Source organism: Gallinula chloropus (genome assembly GCF_964237585.1).
Source record: "Gallinula chloropus genome assembly, chromosome: 2".
NCBI lineage: Eukaryota > Metazoa > Chordata > Aves > Gruiformes > Rallidae > Gallinula > Gallinula chloropus.
Genome location: NC_140086.1, coordinates 20,203,888 through 20,220,995, shown reverse-complemented (window position 1 = coordinate 20,220,995; position 17,108 = coordinate 20,203,888). Strand labels below are relative to the sequence as shown.

At 38.4% G+C, this 17,108-nt stretch overlaps 1 protein-coding gene across 2 annotated transcripts in view; it reads right to left on the bottom strand.

Moving 5' to 3' along the window:
- Positions 1–555: 555 nt before the first annotated feature.
- RSPO2 (R-spondin 2) overlaps positions 556–17,108 on the bottom strand; it is a gene marked incomplete at both ends in the record, with an annotated part of 112,772 nt that continues 96,219 nt past the window's right edge. For both annotated transcript variants that reach the window (XM_084280452.1, XM_084280453.1), the window contains one exon: positions 556–665. In XM_084280452.1, coding sequence (XP_084136578.1) covers positions 556–665 — 110 coding nt within the window. The remainder of the gene's footprint in view (positions 666–17,108) is intronic.

Here is a 17,108-nt window from a genome sequence, read left to right as displayed (position 1 = left end):
CAGTAATTCCTGTGGTATGACGTCTTAATGCAGTTTTATTATACAACTGTTGCAATGTAGCAGGTGCTGAGAACAACACACATTAATGCTAAGTAGGTAAGTCATATCCATTTACTCTTGAAATGTACAAATATAGGAAACAAAGATCATAAATGCAATAGTACCTACACCTCCAAGACTTCCTTTTTGTTTTATTTAAATATGCACAAGTCCACCTAATAGTGATCCAGAGGTTTCTTTCCTGTTTCACTTCCATGTCAACATGTTAACCAGGCACTCAGGACAAAATCTTTGATGCACTTCAGCACCACTTCTACTGATTCAACTCAGTGCGCTCCTGACCTTGAAGTCTTCAGGTCAAAAATGAGAGGAAAAATATAAAATAAAAAAATATATAAATAAAACAAACAAGCTTGTGGCATTTTTGTTTTCTTCACAAGTTATTTGCCACCAATACTGTCAAAGCAGCTGAATCGTAGTGCATCCATGGGCAGGAGCACATAGCAGCTTTTGTGCACTTTGCAAAAAAAAAATATATTAAAGAAAATCAAGTCTTTACTGGCTTGTTTTATCTGTCGCTAAAAAAATGCTGTGCTGCTTCTGAGCCCTTTCCATCAAATTCTTTTTCTTCTTTTTCTTGTCCTTTGTTTTTGTTGGCCTTCTTCCTACAAAAAGGAAAAACAATATCAATGAGTCAATTAAGAGTATAAAGAGATGTTAAACTGCAGTCAAAAAACTGAGTCCCACAGCAATTATCGATGGGGACTGCAAAGGTAATGCTGGCTAACAAGCTTCAGTCACCAGTGAAAATGCAAGTTTTCAATGTGGGGCAAGAGGAAGCATGAGCCTCGACTGTCATCACTTGTCCACAGGCACAATTTTGCTGGTATGAGCAACCATCTTGATGTAGGTCTCGCTTTCGGCAGGATAACTCACGCAAGCAATGTTATGCAAGTGCCTGGGGCTCAGGGCCAAATGAGAACGCAGACTCCTAACTCACTGAAAGCTGGATGTGTGCCTGGGACCCTTGCGCAAATTTGCTTGAGTGAGTAATCCTATTTAAGTCAAGTCCAATATATCTGTGTTTTCGATGAGAAATTAGGCATTACAGCCCAAGTACTTGGTTGGATGTCATCCTACATGCTTTAGCAGAAGCAGTGGTGCTTCTGTGAAGAAATGCTATTATTGCTTATTACTACACAGTGCCTAATTCTTGCAGCATATAGATTTACAGGAACAAAAATTAAATTCCATACTTTTTCTTGTTGGAAGCTCTCTGAAAATTACCAAAATCAGGAAATCGGGATCAATGCAGGAAAAAGAAAATAAAATCAAAGATTCCTGATATGGGAAAATTTTTTTTCCATTCAACTCTAATAATAAATCTGTGCCCTTTAGTTATCTCAATAATGATACCATGAACTGAAAAAATACTAGATCTAAAGGTCCTCATTCAGCAAGGCATTACCTTTTAAGCATATGCTTAAATCCTATTGAGAGTAGGACAGTAGCATTTAAGGAGATGACTGAACGCTGTCTGGAGTGAGAACAGTCTGGGTTTTCTTGGCAGTATCATATACTGAAACATGTGACCAATAGTAAAAAAATAATGTTATTAATCTCTAGAGGTTTCAACTTTCAGGATAACTAAATTGAGAGTAAAAGGAAATTCAAGTAGCAGATGACACAAAAATGTGAAAATGCATTTTTCATCTACAATGTCAGTACATTATTAATTGAGAGGGACTGCCAGTCAGGCTTCGTCTTACTTCCATATTGTTTCCTAATTAAAAAGACCCAAACCAGTTTGAGGTATTTTTCTATTTCATAATAGCATTGCATAAATCCAATCCTAAAATTATCAAAATTTATGATTCATTAAAAATAGAGGTTTATGTACTTAACATTACATATTTGTAACACGCTGTCTAGGCCACTATTCTCTAGGAATTATTGGAATACTCGTATATAAAATAGGACAGGACATTAATGTAATGAGCACATGAGTTTAGTCCATATTAAAATCATAAGGGTCCTTTGAGTTTACTTCTGCTTCTCATTAAAGTCTGGCATTAATGCTGCTATGGCATTTTGCCATTTTTAAATCTAGTTAATCCTACATAGTAAAACCTCTGTCCAACCAATCATTAATCAGAGCAGCTTCTAGGTTAAAACTCTTTAGTAACACTGTATCTAATGACTAGGCACACCTAATGAGGTCAGAGGGAAGGAATACTTGACACAAAATGGCATTACAAGATGGTTTCAATTATAGATACTTCTATATCAAAATTTTACCATGTGATTCTACTAGTTGGTATATTATAAAGTAACAGAACTGGGATGAATGCATAGTCGAACACTGTACTCTATCTGGAACTTTAAATATTCTGGGTTTTTTAACCTGAATGTTGAATATTTATCAAGGAAGAAGTAGATGAGGGCAAACAATTTGAAACAAGTGGCAAAGCTGCTCATAAGAAGACCACCAGAATCAATTAGAGCATAAGTGGAATTTTGTTATCCTGTGTGCTAATTTCTGCAGTTTTTCACTGTACAGCCCAATCAGTAAAAGAAATATAAACTCCAGCCAGTGTCATATCTAGTTTTCTCTACAATCACCGCCAGATAACTAGAGTAAATGCTGTAAGTTTAAGGAAGATTCTATTCTTTTTCCTCTGAAAAGCACAGATAAACTGACATATAATCCACTTGGTATCTATTCATATAAGCCTTACAAAGTAAGGCTGTAAGGTAAGCATAAAACCAAACTGCCAGCACACTCCCCATACAATATCCTTGAAAAATAAATGAAGTAGAATTGATTTCAGTGATTTGGGATGTCATTGTACAACAAACACTCTACCTTGTTTCTGTTACTCTGCAGTAACCATCCCTGTATTCTTTTTTGCCCCACAGCATGTTGAAGGCAAGTTTCTTTCTTTTATGTGAGCCATGGAGTAACAACTCATACGAAAGCAGTACCACTGCGCCATTGGTACCTGAGAACTTATTTTCCTGTTAGTGAGCTCTTTGGCTGCTGAATATATTTTCAAATACTCCGTTGCTGTAGTTTTGTATAACTGGGTTCTCATGGAGAAGGGGGTGCTTCAGGGTGGCTTCTGCAAGAAGTAGCTAGAAGCTCTCTGCAGGCCCCAGAGGGTAACACCAGCTGGCTTAAGGCCAGAGTCATTGTTGACCAAGGCCAAGTCCATCAGGAGTTGCTTTAAGATTTGGTCTTACTTCTCATTACTCGACTCTGGTGTCACTGGGTGTGCAGTGTGACTGTGTGTTAAATTAGAGAGTTTTCTTTCCTTTATTCTGTACTGAGTCTGTGTTGCCCGTGATGCTAATTGCGGAATGATCTCTCCCTGTCCTTATCTCGACTCCTAAGTCTCTCAGTATATATTTTGTCCCTTGTCCAGCTGAAAAGGGGAGTGATAGACCGACATTGGTGGGTTCATGGCCTCCAGCCAGGGTCAAGCCACCAGAGTTGTACAGAATAAGTTTCATTATTTTCGGGACAATATTAAAACAGAGAAAAAACAGATGGCTGGCAAGGCCAACAGAGTCCCAAATTCCAACTGTCGTTTTAAAAAGAAAACTGAATGTAGAAGGTATTTCTTGGCTAACCATCAGTTCCCATATTGCTACTAAAACGCCACAAAGATTAGAGATTAGCAAGAAAAAAGTGACTATAAAGACCAGAGATTTCAAACAAAGAATGCTGCCAAGGCCCCCACGCAGCAGAACTTTTATTAAATTCAGATTTCCATTACAGTGCTTATTTTGTCAGCAGAAACACGGTGAACAGAAGCAACTTCTGAATATCTTGCTACAGACGTTTTTGAAGAACATGATGCTTATAATACAGAGAGTATATCCACAAATTGGATCCGGCAGCCAAACTCTTCCAGTTCCTTATCTGGAAGGCAATAAGCACGGACAACTGATGTAGAAGGCACTCCCCTGGGGCTGGGATGACAGAGGCTTCCTCTGTTCTGTGCCATAGGCCTGAAGAATCTTGTCTGCACAGCATCCCGCAAGCCTTGACATGCTCACTACTCCCGAGAGCAAGAGCCCTGACCACAAGTCCCTCAATCCATAGGAAGTGGCAGGACTCTTCTGTGCTAGGTGTTGCTTGGGCACTTGAAAAGGAGTGGATTTCAGCAGCAGTGTGGCATAGTCCAGAACTTGCTGTTGCACACACAAGGAAATTCCTGGCTGAAGCAAACAAGGATTCTTTTTTCTGAGAGTAAAATTATTCTGCCTCTCTAGAGTGGTTTTACAACATGCTGTATGGAGGGAGCAAGATGTATAAGAAATCCATGACTATCGTTGCTCAGAAAAACCTCTTCAGCATGGGCCAGGCAGGCTGGGAGAACAAGCCACCCCTCTGGAGAGAATGAGGAGCAATCTCTAAAAAATGCTGAAACCTGCTGTGTAAAAACAGGGCTGCTTGGCAGAAATGGAGCAACACCCAATTGTCCTGGGAGGCACTGAGGCCTCACGCCAGGCTCCAGCACAGCAGGTTGTATCAGTACAGCGTTTCCTCCTCAACTAGCTCCAGTTCTCCAGTATCCATGAGAGGTTATATTATAACAGCACAGGAAAGAGACAATATCTCAGATGTTAAGTCGTATCCACCTAGCCTATAAACCCCTCCTGATCAGAAACAGCACTCAGCTCATCTAGCACAGCCGCCTGAGATCTGCAGCCAACACTACTCTTCATGCGACCTTATATCCTTCCTAGAGACAACTCACAGGTAGTCACGTGCCTTGCTTCTGCTTTTCAACTCGCAAGCCTCCACATCAGGTCTCATATGCAGTCATTTTATGACTGCAGACAATCTATCCTTGAAAGTCCTTGGTGTCAACAGAAATAGGAGCAAATACAAATAATTCAATCAAAGAGCAGGATACCTGAACATGGGCTGTTCAGGTTACTGTATTCGTGTTTGCATTTTGATTGCCTTTTTCCTTGCATACTAACTAGCTAACTAATATTTCCTTGGAAAGTGCTTTTTGTTTCCAACTGGCTAAAAATGAAGTCCTCAATTTTATTATCAGACAGCTCTGAATATCATTTATAGTATTTTATTAATATTCCATAGAGTTGCATGTGTACATTGAAATGTAAAATGCCTAGGAAAGATATGAAACTAAGCTGGTTTTCAATGTAGTTAGCCAATAAAACCTTTAAAAGCTTATCTATAATTCAGTATCTCACATTTCTGCACAGGTTATTTTACAGAAGCAAGATTGTCAGCCATTCATTCAAAACTTTTATCGCAATGTTATAAAATTCAGTTTTGCTGTTTGCTGTATAAATTACCAATAAGTCCTCATTTTCTACTAAGTAATTTATCCCAATGCTTGTTATCTTTACACCGTTATTCATTGAACTTTTTTTGGACCTCTTGCTTATGACAGGTAGATGGGAAACTAATACACTATGCAATGAAGTATTATTGTTAGCTAATAATGTACCACAGCTTCTAACAGTATGATAACATATAGGTAATGGTACAATAGCTTATAAGTAATAATGGAATTCCAGCAGAAATTCCTGAAAAAACACTGTTTATGCTAATGCACACAGCGATTGTCCATACATTAGAGAGCAACTGCTACAAAAACAACTGTCTTGGGTCTTGCTGGATTATTTTTCGTCCTTTTTTGTTGCTTTTGTACCATTTTATCAGTGTTGCTCCTGTAGCTGCTGCATGATGATATATTAGAGACTTGTGATCAGCTCTCTGGTTTGTCTCATACCCAGAGCTGAAAGGTGCTTGGAAATATTGAGTGTTCCTTCTGGTTAATTCAGGATGCACACTACCTGATTGTGAAAAGGCCTTCATCACCAGGCAGCTTGTTCCAGACAGAGTATGGGTAGAAGATTCCTAACACTCAGGGCTCTCCTGATTCCCCAGAACTAAAATAGAGCAGGTGTATTCAGAGGGCCTCCCAGCCATGCTGCTCATTAACCCTGTCTCAGACAGCATCAGTTCAGTATCTGGATTGTCCTTCATCTGCTGTATAAATACTGTTGTATGTACTCGATATTCTAACGAAATCCTGTCCACTGCCAGTGTCAGCAGATGGAGGAAACACAGTACATATCCACAGGAGGGCAGCAAGGATTTAAATTTTAAACATTTAATAGCGGAAAAAAATAAACCCCAACAATTATCTGCAACTTTTTTCAAACTGCAAGTCCCTCTCAGATTTTCAGTCTTTTCACCTAACAAAAATGACTTAAACAATCTCACAATGTTTGATATTCCTTTGTTTAAAATATTTTTCTATTTTATTGATGATTAGTTAACAATGGGACTTAGAAGTGTCTGCCTGCTTCCCTTCCCTCGATTCTTATATGCAGAACTTTCACTGCTAGCAGCAAAGCCATGATGGTGTCCTGGGATAAAAACAGACCTCGCTAAACCCATCTTTTCTGTTCCCTTTCATTTGTCCTTTTAGGAACTAAATGTTTCACATTTGTACATCATTCTCCCAATGCAGCAGTTCTATAATAGATAGAACCATGTGTGTCACCATCTCATCTGCATAGTAAGCTAAAAAAGTTATTACACTCAAATTATATCACTGAAGGATGGCAGATTGCCTCAAGAGAAAGATGGCAGATGTGAGCTTCTGGAGGAGCCCTCTCTGGCAGGACAACTTCTGTCCTGCACAGACTTACACATGCCTCATCATTTACTATCCATTTGCACCACACATCAAGATACACATAAACAGTGACTGTAAAAATCCAAAAATGAAGCAAACAAAGGGTTCAGTCCAGAAATAATTTCCCAAAGGTAATTTATTTCCTGGGGGTTTCAGTGTTAAAAGTTTTAGATGAGGAAACTGCCAGATAAATCCAAAAATTATTAAGTAATCTTATAAACACACACTCAGTGAAAGACAATATTTACCCCTTGCTAAAAAGTTAACCTCTTCCTAAAGGATGGTTTACAAAACAACACTGACAAGTGGCCCACAGGAAGAGGATGTTGAAGAGCTCCGATCATGTAGCAAACTGCATGCCATGGGCAACACTACCAATGCCACCTGCTACCGAATCTGTGACAGCTTTGCTAATGAAACTTTAGTTGGCAGGGTTTTTTTAAACACCATCAAATTTTGGCTGAAATTGGCTACACTGGATGTGGGGTACAGGAGAAATGTCATTGGCAGAAATCAGCCATAGCAAAATCGTCATCTGAAGCAGTCCTGCAAACACATATTTGCCTCTGAAGATTAGAGAAAGGATTTTATGATCATATGGAGTATATCTGCTGCCCACAGCATCATTTCAAACACCAGAATTTTAAGTTGGGTTAAGTATGTTTGCAGAGCACTGAAACACCATAGCAATGGACACAATAAAAAACTCTGAATTATTTTACCATTTTTTCTTCTTTTGCAAGGGCTGAATAACATTGAACAGGTAAGGTCTTAGAACAATTACTCAATAAAAATATAAAAAAATACCATAATTACAGACTTTATCACAACTAATACAAAGAAGGAGCAAATTAAGGCATTTCCTCAGTTTTGAAGTGCTCGAGTTGGTGAGCTTACCAGTCTTCTTTTGTACCTTTTGGAGCAATACTAATAGCTAATGGTATAAATGATATGTGTTAGACTAAGACCTATACCATACCAATACATTTAATAGACTAAGAAAATTAGTTGCCTTACGTAAAATGCACAGGTTGATGCTTTTCATGCATTCTTGTCTTTTTGGTGTCAGCTTTCATGATGAAAATCAGGGAAATTTCTGTCTTGAGCAAACCTTGTAATTTCTACAGAAAGCGTTACAGAAGCACTGGTAGTACATGATAGCTTATCCAGTTCCTGACAGACAGAACCCTGATATTTTATTTTCAACACCGTAATTTCACAACTTTAGCTACATTATTTTATGCCAACCAACACTTAACATTGCATGTACTTGGTGTTTGGATACACCAGATATCAACTACTGAGACAAAAGCTACTTTGAAAGACTCAAAGAATTCCTCAACTGAAAAAAACAATTATCCCATGTTTCTGCATCTTAGCCCCCCTAGCTTCTTTTATTTTGACACAGCCACTACAAAATTAAATGGTTTACTATTGAGGGCAGGAACAAGCAAAGTAGGGTCCTCTCTTTCTCCCAAAGTACACATCAACTTTTCATCTGACCAGAGTATAAACTACCTAAGCAATACTAGAATCTGATGTTTTTTCCTTCTGGACAATATTGAATATCATCAGACATTGTCATCTGTTTAAGAAATACTGATTCCTCCACAAAGAATGGAATTTACATGTCACAGTCTATCAAGAGTTCAGTGGATTTTTGCTCGACTTTAGGGCAAATTCACTGACAAGAGAGTAATTTTACATAGCTGAAATGCAATGCATTTCCCACACTGCAGTTTTCCACCATGCACTGTAGATGGCAGTGAGATATTAACTGAGAATGCTTCTGCTTCCATCTTTTCAAAGAAAATTAGGGTTTTTTTGTAGAAGTTCCCATTACTCTGCCTAGAACATAAGCCATTCGATTCAATAATGAATATAAAAAACGGCAAAAAAAAAAATCACACATAGGGACTGAAAGCAAAAGAAACCACAGCAGGGAAATCACAGAATGCTTTGAGTTGGAAGGGACCTCACCGATCATCTAGTTTCAACCCCCCCTGCCATGGGTAGGGATACCCTCACAACACCAGGCTGCCCAAAGCCTCATCCAACCTGGTCTTAAATGCCTCCAGCAATGGGGCTTCCCTGGGCAACTACTCCCATAGTAAAGAATTTCTCCCTAATGTATAACCTAAACCTACCCTCTTTCAGCTTGAAGCCGCTGCCCCGTGTCCTGTCACTGCCCTCCCTGGCGAACACTCCCTCTCCTGCTTTCCTGTAGGACCCCTTTAAGTATTGGTATGCCACAATTAGGTCATCCAGAGCCTTCTCTTCTCCAAGATGAACAAGCCCAACTCTTGCATTCTTGCAGCCTGTCTTCAGAGGAGAGGTGCTCCATCCCCTTGATCATCTTCATGGCCCTCCTCTGGACTCACTCCAACAGCTCTATGTCTTTCCCGCACTGGGGACCCCAGAACTGAACACAGTACTCCAGGTGGGGTCTTATGAGAGCAGAGGGGCAGAATCACCTCCCTAGACCTACTGGCCTTGCTGGTCTTGATGCAGCCCAGGAGACAGTTGGCCTTCTGAGCTGCTAGCTCTCATGAAACTCAGACCTATGTTTAACTGAATGCCATAGATCTTTAAATATTGGGTCTTGTTGTCCTTTCAGTCTCAGTTGTATGAAAACAGGTGGAACTCCACTGCAGCCAAAATGTTTTTCTAATGTAGATTTAGCTCAGAATTCAAATGATAAGAGTATCAGTTGCATACAGGGTACTCACTATTCTTATCTTTGTCAACACCATGTAAGATCAGACACTTGGTTAACAGAGCCAAGCAAAATATTTCCAATGAAAGGTTTGGGTTTCTTTGTTTTCCTTCCTTTCATGGTGCAAGATAAAGAAAATTTCAAAATAATAAAAAATAGTTTTACACAGCCAAGAGTACACTTACACATGTAAATCTATTTTAACTCTATAGGCAACAATTACAGCAAAGAACTAATTGGCTTAGAGTTTCTCTAAGTTTGATTGGACACTGTTCTGACTGAAAACGCCCTCTGACTACTGTATCAAGCAGATATTTTTTTTCACCTAATTCCCCTTTTTCTATCCAATTTAATCAATTTTATTTTAATCTCATCCTATAGAGAATAGAAAATATATTCTATTCAGACATTTATTCATGTCACCTGAAAGGTATCCTTTCATAATGCAAATCACACATTTTAGATATTTTCTTTTTTTTTTTCTGTGAAATAATATTTAGTTTTGACAGTTTACCTATCAGTAAAGATTAATGTGTTATTTCTAAAAATATGATGTAAAAATATTACCTCATCCTCTCATCAGCAGTAAAACATTAGATGTACTGCTGCACCTGGGTGGCTTGCTGATCTTAATTATGTTTATGCCCCAGAAGATGCTGACACAGGAAGCATTCATCGAGCCCATCTAAATTTGTGTTTGCGAATATCCCCAAATGCCGCATCTCAGCTGCCTGTCATGTTTTGACCTGGAGCAGCCAGTGCTCACCCATGAGCCAGGGCTACTCCTTGCAGGCATCTCCTTGGCTTGGAAGCAGAGCAACACGGACATGGATCAATCAGTGCCACTCCATGCAGTGCCAGGCAACAGCCCAGCACATTTAATTAACAGCCATGGAGACAGTCACCATCTTTGAGACGTGGCCAGTCAGGATTTAACAGATGTCTTGAGTTGGATGGCTCTATCCCTAAATCCATTAAAGTGGCTTTTTTTGCTGGCTTAGAGGGAAGCATTTCCCACCCCCACTCCTGACTGTGCACCTAAAACTCTAAGTATTCCAGGCTGATTTATGCCGTCATCAGTTAATTCCATATCATATTGTTACAGAAAGTTTATTCATTATCAGAAGCTGGAGGTAGGGCACGTTTCACCCTGAAACTTACGTGCTTCACAATAGTCACTCACCAGTTTTTCGTGGATATTAAAATTAATACTGCAGAGGCGTTCATAAAAAAATTCAGTATCCAGTGCATCAATTTAGCGTATTGAAGCTTTGTTTGTGTACTAGTCTCATCAAACTGCTGTCACAACTTCAGAAACACCTTTATGGCCTGTAAAAAAAGCCTTTTTCTTTTCTTTTTTTTTGACAATGAAATTAGGAACATAAAATCAGCTGACTGATTTTTCTGCAAGTTGGAGCACAGGAAGTTCCGCACCAACATGCAGAAGAACTTTTTCACAGTGAGGGTGACAGAGCCCTGGGACAGGCTGCCCAGGGAGGTGGTGGAGTCTCCATCTCTGGAGATATTCAAGACCCATTTGGACGTCTATCTGCGTGATCTGTCCTAGGTAACCTGCTTTGGCAGGGGGGTTGGACCTGATGATGTCTCCAAGTCCCTTCCAACCCCTATGATTCTATGATTCTATGATTCTATGATTCTATGATTCTATGACTGGGTTCTGTTAACTATCACATGGACCAGACTTTGAAGTTGAGCTTTTATCTTTGGAAAAGGAGCACATGAGGAATTCTGCAAGGAATCCAAAAAGTGTCAGGGTGATAGCACCTGCATAGAGAGCCGGGGAGCCCGCCAGCAGCCTCTGTGGGAAGTGGCAGCACAGCTCTCCCAGGATGTCGGTGCTTTTGCAGCAAATATGCCATGGGGGCAGGTGTGGAAAAGAGCAGCTGGACTAAGGGGTGAGTTTCAGCACTCCAGAAAAAACACAGTTGCTTCCCTACCTCAAAACTGGGACTCAAACAGGTATGCAACTACTGCGTGTTGTACTAAAACATAGTCAATGTGTAAGACCTACGGTTTTAAAGGAGACTTCTTCAGCTTATAAGAGCAGTCACTACATGTTTTATGCTGCCTGACAGACTTGTCTTGGAACGTGAAAGAAAGAGAAGTTGTAGGACCTTTGGCTGTTTGTGTTATTGTCTATTTCATTTCATAGAAAAGTACCCTTAAGCCTATTTTCATCTTTGCACAGAACAGACCTAGAGCTTTGCTGTACCCCTGGCTCCTAGCCCAGATATGTTTCTGGCACACAGGCGGTGTCCATGGGGGTCACCTCAAACCCTGGACCCTGAAACTGTAAAAACATTCATCATGAATTTAGAACTACTGAACCAATTTTCTTCCAACTCCGGATTTTCTGCTTGTTCACCCGCCTGGGTAATTCTTGTCACAGGAAAAACTTTGCACCGCCATCCCCATAAAAAAAAACCCAAACCACAAGCAACTCTTTAAATGTCCCCACGTTGCTGTGAAGTGTTAGTTAAACTTTTTTAACCAATTGGCAACTGAGGCTTGAACATGAGCTGGCTGAGGCCAGGAGGAAATATCAGGAAGTCAGGATCAATGGCCTAAGATAAACTGAGCTTAGAAGTTTTTCTGGTAGGGTTTCTCTAAAGCATTGCATCAACAGACCACAGGACCACCAAATTTTTTCTACCCCTAAAGCACTAAGCTAGTGCATACCACTCATGAACTTCATGGGCCCTGGAAAATTAATTTTACTCAAGGTATTGTGAGCCTTTAAAAATATGATAGTTAATGGGTTAATGGGTTATGATAGTTAATGGGTTTCAGTGAATGGGGTGGAAAATATGTATTTTTGCAATGGATATGTTAGATGTTGAGTTACTGAAAGGCATTCCTCCCCTCCTCCCCCCCTTTTTTAAAAATCAGAATATAGTACAAAGCAGACTAAAGTAGCAAATTCAATCTGATATGGTTGGAGATTTTCACAGTGAAAGTCTCACATTTGAAGGATATAAATTAGGTGTTTTTAAAGCTATGGTTATTTAAAATGGAAATTCACACAAAACCAAACAATTTATGCTGTACTATCTTTAAATTATGCTCTACAATATTTCCAAATAAATTCAAGTCCACATATCATTAGATATCATGTATCCTATATTAGATTTTACTGCAAATGCACATGGGAGTATAGTAAGAGCAAACCACAAGCCAAATAACCTGTGATTTCTCAAAGTTTATTGTTAGACTTAATAACTTAAAGTGTCTTGTTTGCCTTGAAGCCAGATGAACCAGTTCTTATCTGAAGTTCACTGCATCCAGATTGTCTCAAACCTGCATACCTTTTCAGAGTCTGTAGATTAAATAATAAATACCTAGATAGGAAAATTAGATAATGCATGTGTGCTTATGAATTCTTACACTTTATATTAATTGAAAACATGTTTTATTCCTTAAAACTTACGATGATGCAGTGCTTGCAAGCAAGAAGTGGAGCAGAGAGAACTTCTATCAAGTTCTCTGAACACAAACATAAGAAATCAAACACTATTCTCACACTGTTGAAGCTAATAACTTGATGGAGAAATGCAGCCCGTCTAGATCTGAAGACAAGAGAAAACAGAGGATCCACCACTTCCTCTGGTAATTGTCCCAGCAGTTAATTATTTCAACACCAGAAATATTTGCCCAATTCCTAACTTAAAATGAATATCCATCTATTATTTCTCACTATGCCTTTCTGCCCTGGATCAGACCTTTCTACTTATGTAGATAAATCTCTGTTCGTCACCTTTCTGAGAAGTTAAATGCTTTGTGCTTTTGAATTTTTGTGCACCTTTTTAAAAGCTTAGTTTGGAGCTCTCAAATAAAGTTTTTGACTATTATCTGCAAAGTTGTCAACTGAATCCTTGGGCAGTTTTCCTGAATCTTCTATAAAATGTGAGTCTCAGACTGGGTGTCAGAGTTCTGCTCATACATAGGATAAAATCAATTTATTGTTCAGCCATGTAGAACTGAACAAAGGCTTATTTAAAATCATTTTACTAAACTGAAACTTATTCACAAGCTGTTGCACATGCTTTAATAGACTGTAAGTGCATCAGTGTTTAAACGTGTATTTAAAATCATGCATTTGTTATATTTAGCACTGACCTGAACAACAACAACACTTTTTTCCCCTCCTAGAGGCAAGAGGCATCAATTTCCTTGCTAGATGAATGAATGGTTTGCAGCAATTCCTTTATGCTCTCAGTGCCACAGGGGGTCACCCCCTTGTATACACAGCAGTTGGATTCAGCCTTGGCATCGTATGATGTAAGAATCACAGAATCACAAGGTTGGAAGAGACCTTTGAAGATCATCGAGTCCAACCATTCCCATCCTATGCTAAACCATATCCCTAAGTACCTCATCTACCCTTTTTTTGAACACATCCAGGGATGGATGCAGTTTAACATGGTGTCTAGTAATACACAAGTAGTGGACAATTTAGACGATCGTCTTCTTTTGAAATACATCTGCAAGAAAGACAGTGCTATAATCCAATTAAACAACCAGTCTAAAATAAATTGAAAACTAAAGTTTCTTCTTGCATAACATGTTTTAAAGTATATATTCACTGATAAAGTTGAAGACAAATGTGTGGATGCTTTCTTAAGAAGAAAAGGAAAAATAAATGAAATAAACGCATGTAGCTTGAAGGTTACTTGCCATAAAAGGCTTTTCCTGACTGGAAGTTACAGATGTACTTAAAAAAACACATGTACATCAAAGACTGATGATTAAAAGCACAGAGAGAAGTAATTATCAGTTATTTTTTTTCCAAAAAGAAATTCTTTATTCTATTACCAATAAACCCTTAGCATGTACAGAATGATTCTATGGGTTTAATTAAACATATGAAAAATATAAATTTATATGCTATTCCTGCTCTACATCATAACATTCTTATGGCTAGTTTGGGTGAGATTCTGATGTGTATGAGATCTTGGCTTCATTATTTTGTGACAATATTAGCTTAAAAACATTACATAACAGAAATTGTTCAGGAACTATTTATTTTTTACTTAGAAGTGCCTAATACTTTGTGTACCAGATGTATCTCCACCAGTAGATATTGAGGCTGGCATACAAAGACAGCCCATCCTGCAGTGGGTACAGTAGCACAAGCCACAATTCTTGCTAAACTGGTGGAGAGCTGCAAGGGCTACATCTTATCAGTAAACTAAGAAGAGCCAGAGCACAGGTTTGAATGCTGTCCTGGAAGGCTGGCAGGTTTCCTGGCACATTTCTTACTTGTGCCAACTGTTACTTCACTCAAGAATCATGTATTTCTATCTGTACATTCCTTGTCCAGAAGACCAAGGGATGATGAAAGAAACATTTACCTAGCCCTTTGAGACATCACTCATTTCAAATTAACAGTTGCTTTTCAAGTTGAACAATCAGGTCTGATTAGAGATGCATATATGTATGGTAGGACAGTGGACTGGAATACACAGACTTGAAAACCAGGCATGCAAGTGTATAACTTTAGCTGCATACTCAGGCTGGGCTAATACCATTTGAATGCTGGAAGGAAGTATTTATTTGAACCAAGCTCACATAAATGATTATCAGCTTCTCACATTGAAGTGTAGTTGATCTCTACTGAATGCTAATTATTTCATCATGTTAGCGAATACTCATTTCTTGGCCAGTGCCTTCATCACAATCTGTTCCATGTGTTGATTTAAACTGTCCTATAAGATTAATAGTGGGTGACAACCGGATCATTTCGGGTGTGACATACTTATCAAATTAGTTACAAGTATCTACTCAACTGTTTATTTTCTCTACAGAGGCAATTAATCCATTAATATAGGCACTTTCCTTCTCTGTAAATCAGACTGGAAGGTAGCATTTTCTTCTTGTCATGTGCTGACTTCAGGAGATTCCTTTCAAAATCCTGTTTGAATTTATTTTCTTTCCAGTTTTGCTTAACAGCTTTCAGTTTCCTTTTGTGTAGCCGAATGATTACTTAGCCCTTAACACTACCCAGTTATTTGTTGTTAAACTTGTTTCTCTACATACAGGCTTTGAACATGTGATTGTTGCTGTTAATTTCTGTATAAATAAACTTGAGGTACTATCTCTTTCGCCAAACCTGATTACAACAGGAAAGGTAAAGTACTTATGTGCTGTCAAAGAAAAGTGTTTTTAATAAAGAATAAGCATTTCTTCCTGGTTTGCCTGTCTATGCAGACAATTAAAACCTGCATAATTATATGGATTATTAGTTTGACTCTATCAGAACTCTGGAAACATCCTAGGTAAGAGTCACAGATTTACTCTCCTCTCTCCATGATGAACATTCACAATGTGCATGAATAATTGTTTACATGTAATTTAGTAAATGGAAAAATTCTGTCAACTATAAAATAAGCACACTGTTCAGAAAAAAACCCAAGTTTTAAAATGCACATTAGGATATAGTATCAACATCATACCATAAGTTAAAGAGTTATTTATAGAGTTAAATTTTCATTGTTACAGTTAGCTTTTCAAAGAAAAATATGGTATCTATTTGAGTATTTCTAGAATACTGAAAATAATTTGACCATTTTAAACTACTGATCAGTTTCTGTGTGGATCTACCCAATAGACAAAACACAGAAACATTTAAGAGTGATTTGTGAGGTAAGAGCAACAAAGTAATTACTCGTTGTCAGGAAATGTGTCTATTTAGATTAAGTGACCATAATATTATTTTGTTTCCAACAAATACAATTCTATGACCTTAAAACAATACATTATTTTGAAATACCTCTGACTTAATAAATTAGATGACTGATTTATTTTTGAAAATCTGGATAAATATACAAGTGAAATCCTTGGGAATCAAGACTTTCCATGCCAAGTCTCAACTGCGAGGGATTTTTTTTTATGATTAAGTATGAATTCCTGGAAAACATGGTTTATCATAGAGAAACTGGCAAAACGTTTGCAGTATTTGCTCTAACAGGCGCCACTGTAATGGGCTGCAGATCTAGGGAGAGGCCAAGAACAGAAGCTAAAACTAACACTGAACAATATGCTATGGAGTGAGAAGACACTTCTTTTTTTTCTGTTTTCTAAATTATAATAGATGGGATTGATTTCAATCCATAATTTACATAACGAAGAATCTAACTGGCCTGATCTCATAATGTCTCAAAAACAATGTTTTGATAACTGATTCTGTTCTGAAATTTCATCTGGCAGTGAAAATATGGTCATCTTTCAAGAACTGGTTTACTCTCTTCTTACATGCAAGAATTATTGCTTGGGAACATAACTGAGGTTTCAAACAACAGATCAGACATAAGTTACTATCGCTAGCAGAATTTTGTTCTTTCCATGCTGGCCATAAGTCCTGAACAATGCACTGACTGTTAGATTTCATGAATCCTTACAAGCCAATGTGCATAATGTTACAGGCTGGCAGCACTGTGATACAAAAACATGAAAGCAGCTGCTCTGGGTCAACCAAGGATCCACCAAAACCATGTTGCAACAGTGGCCCAAACTAACATGTCAGTAAAAGAATAGGACAAAAATATTTGCTTCTTCCCACAAGAAACTTCACTACCGTGCATGAGGCCTGGCATGTACATGGTCACAGGGAGTCACTTACCAAGAAAGGGCCTGCAAATCGGTTTTTGCTGGAAAATGTCTTTTTCAGTTGAAGTCTCACA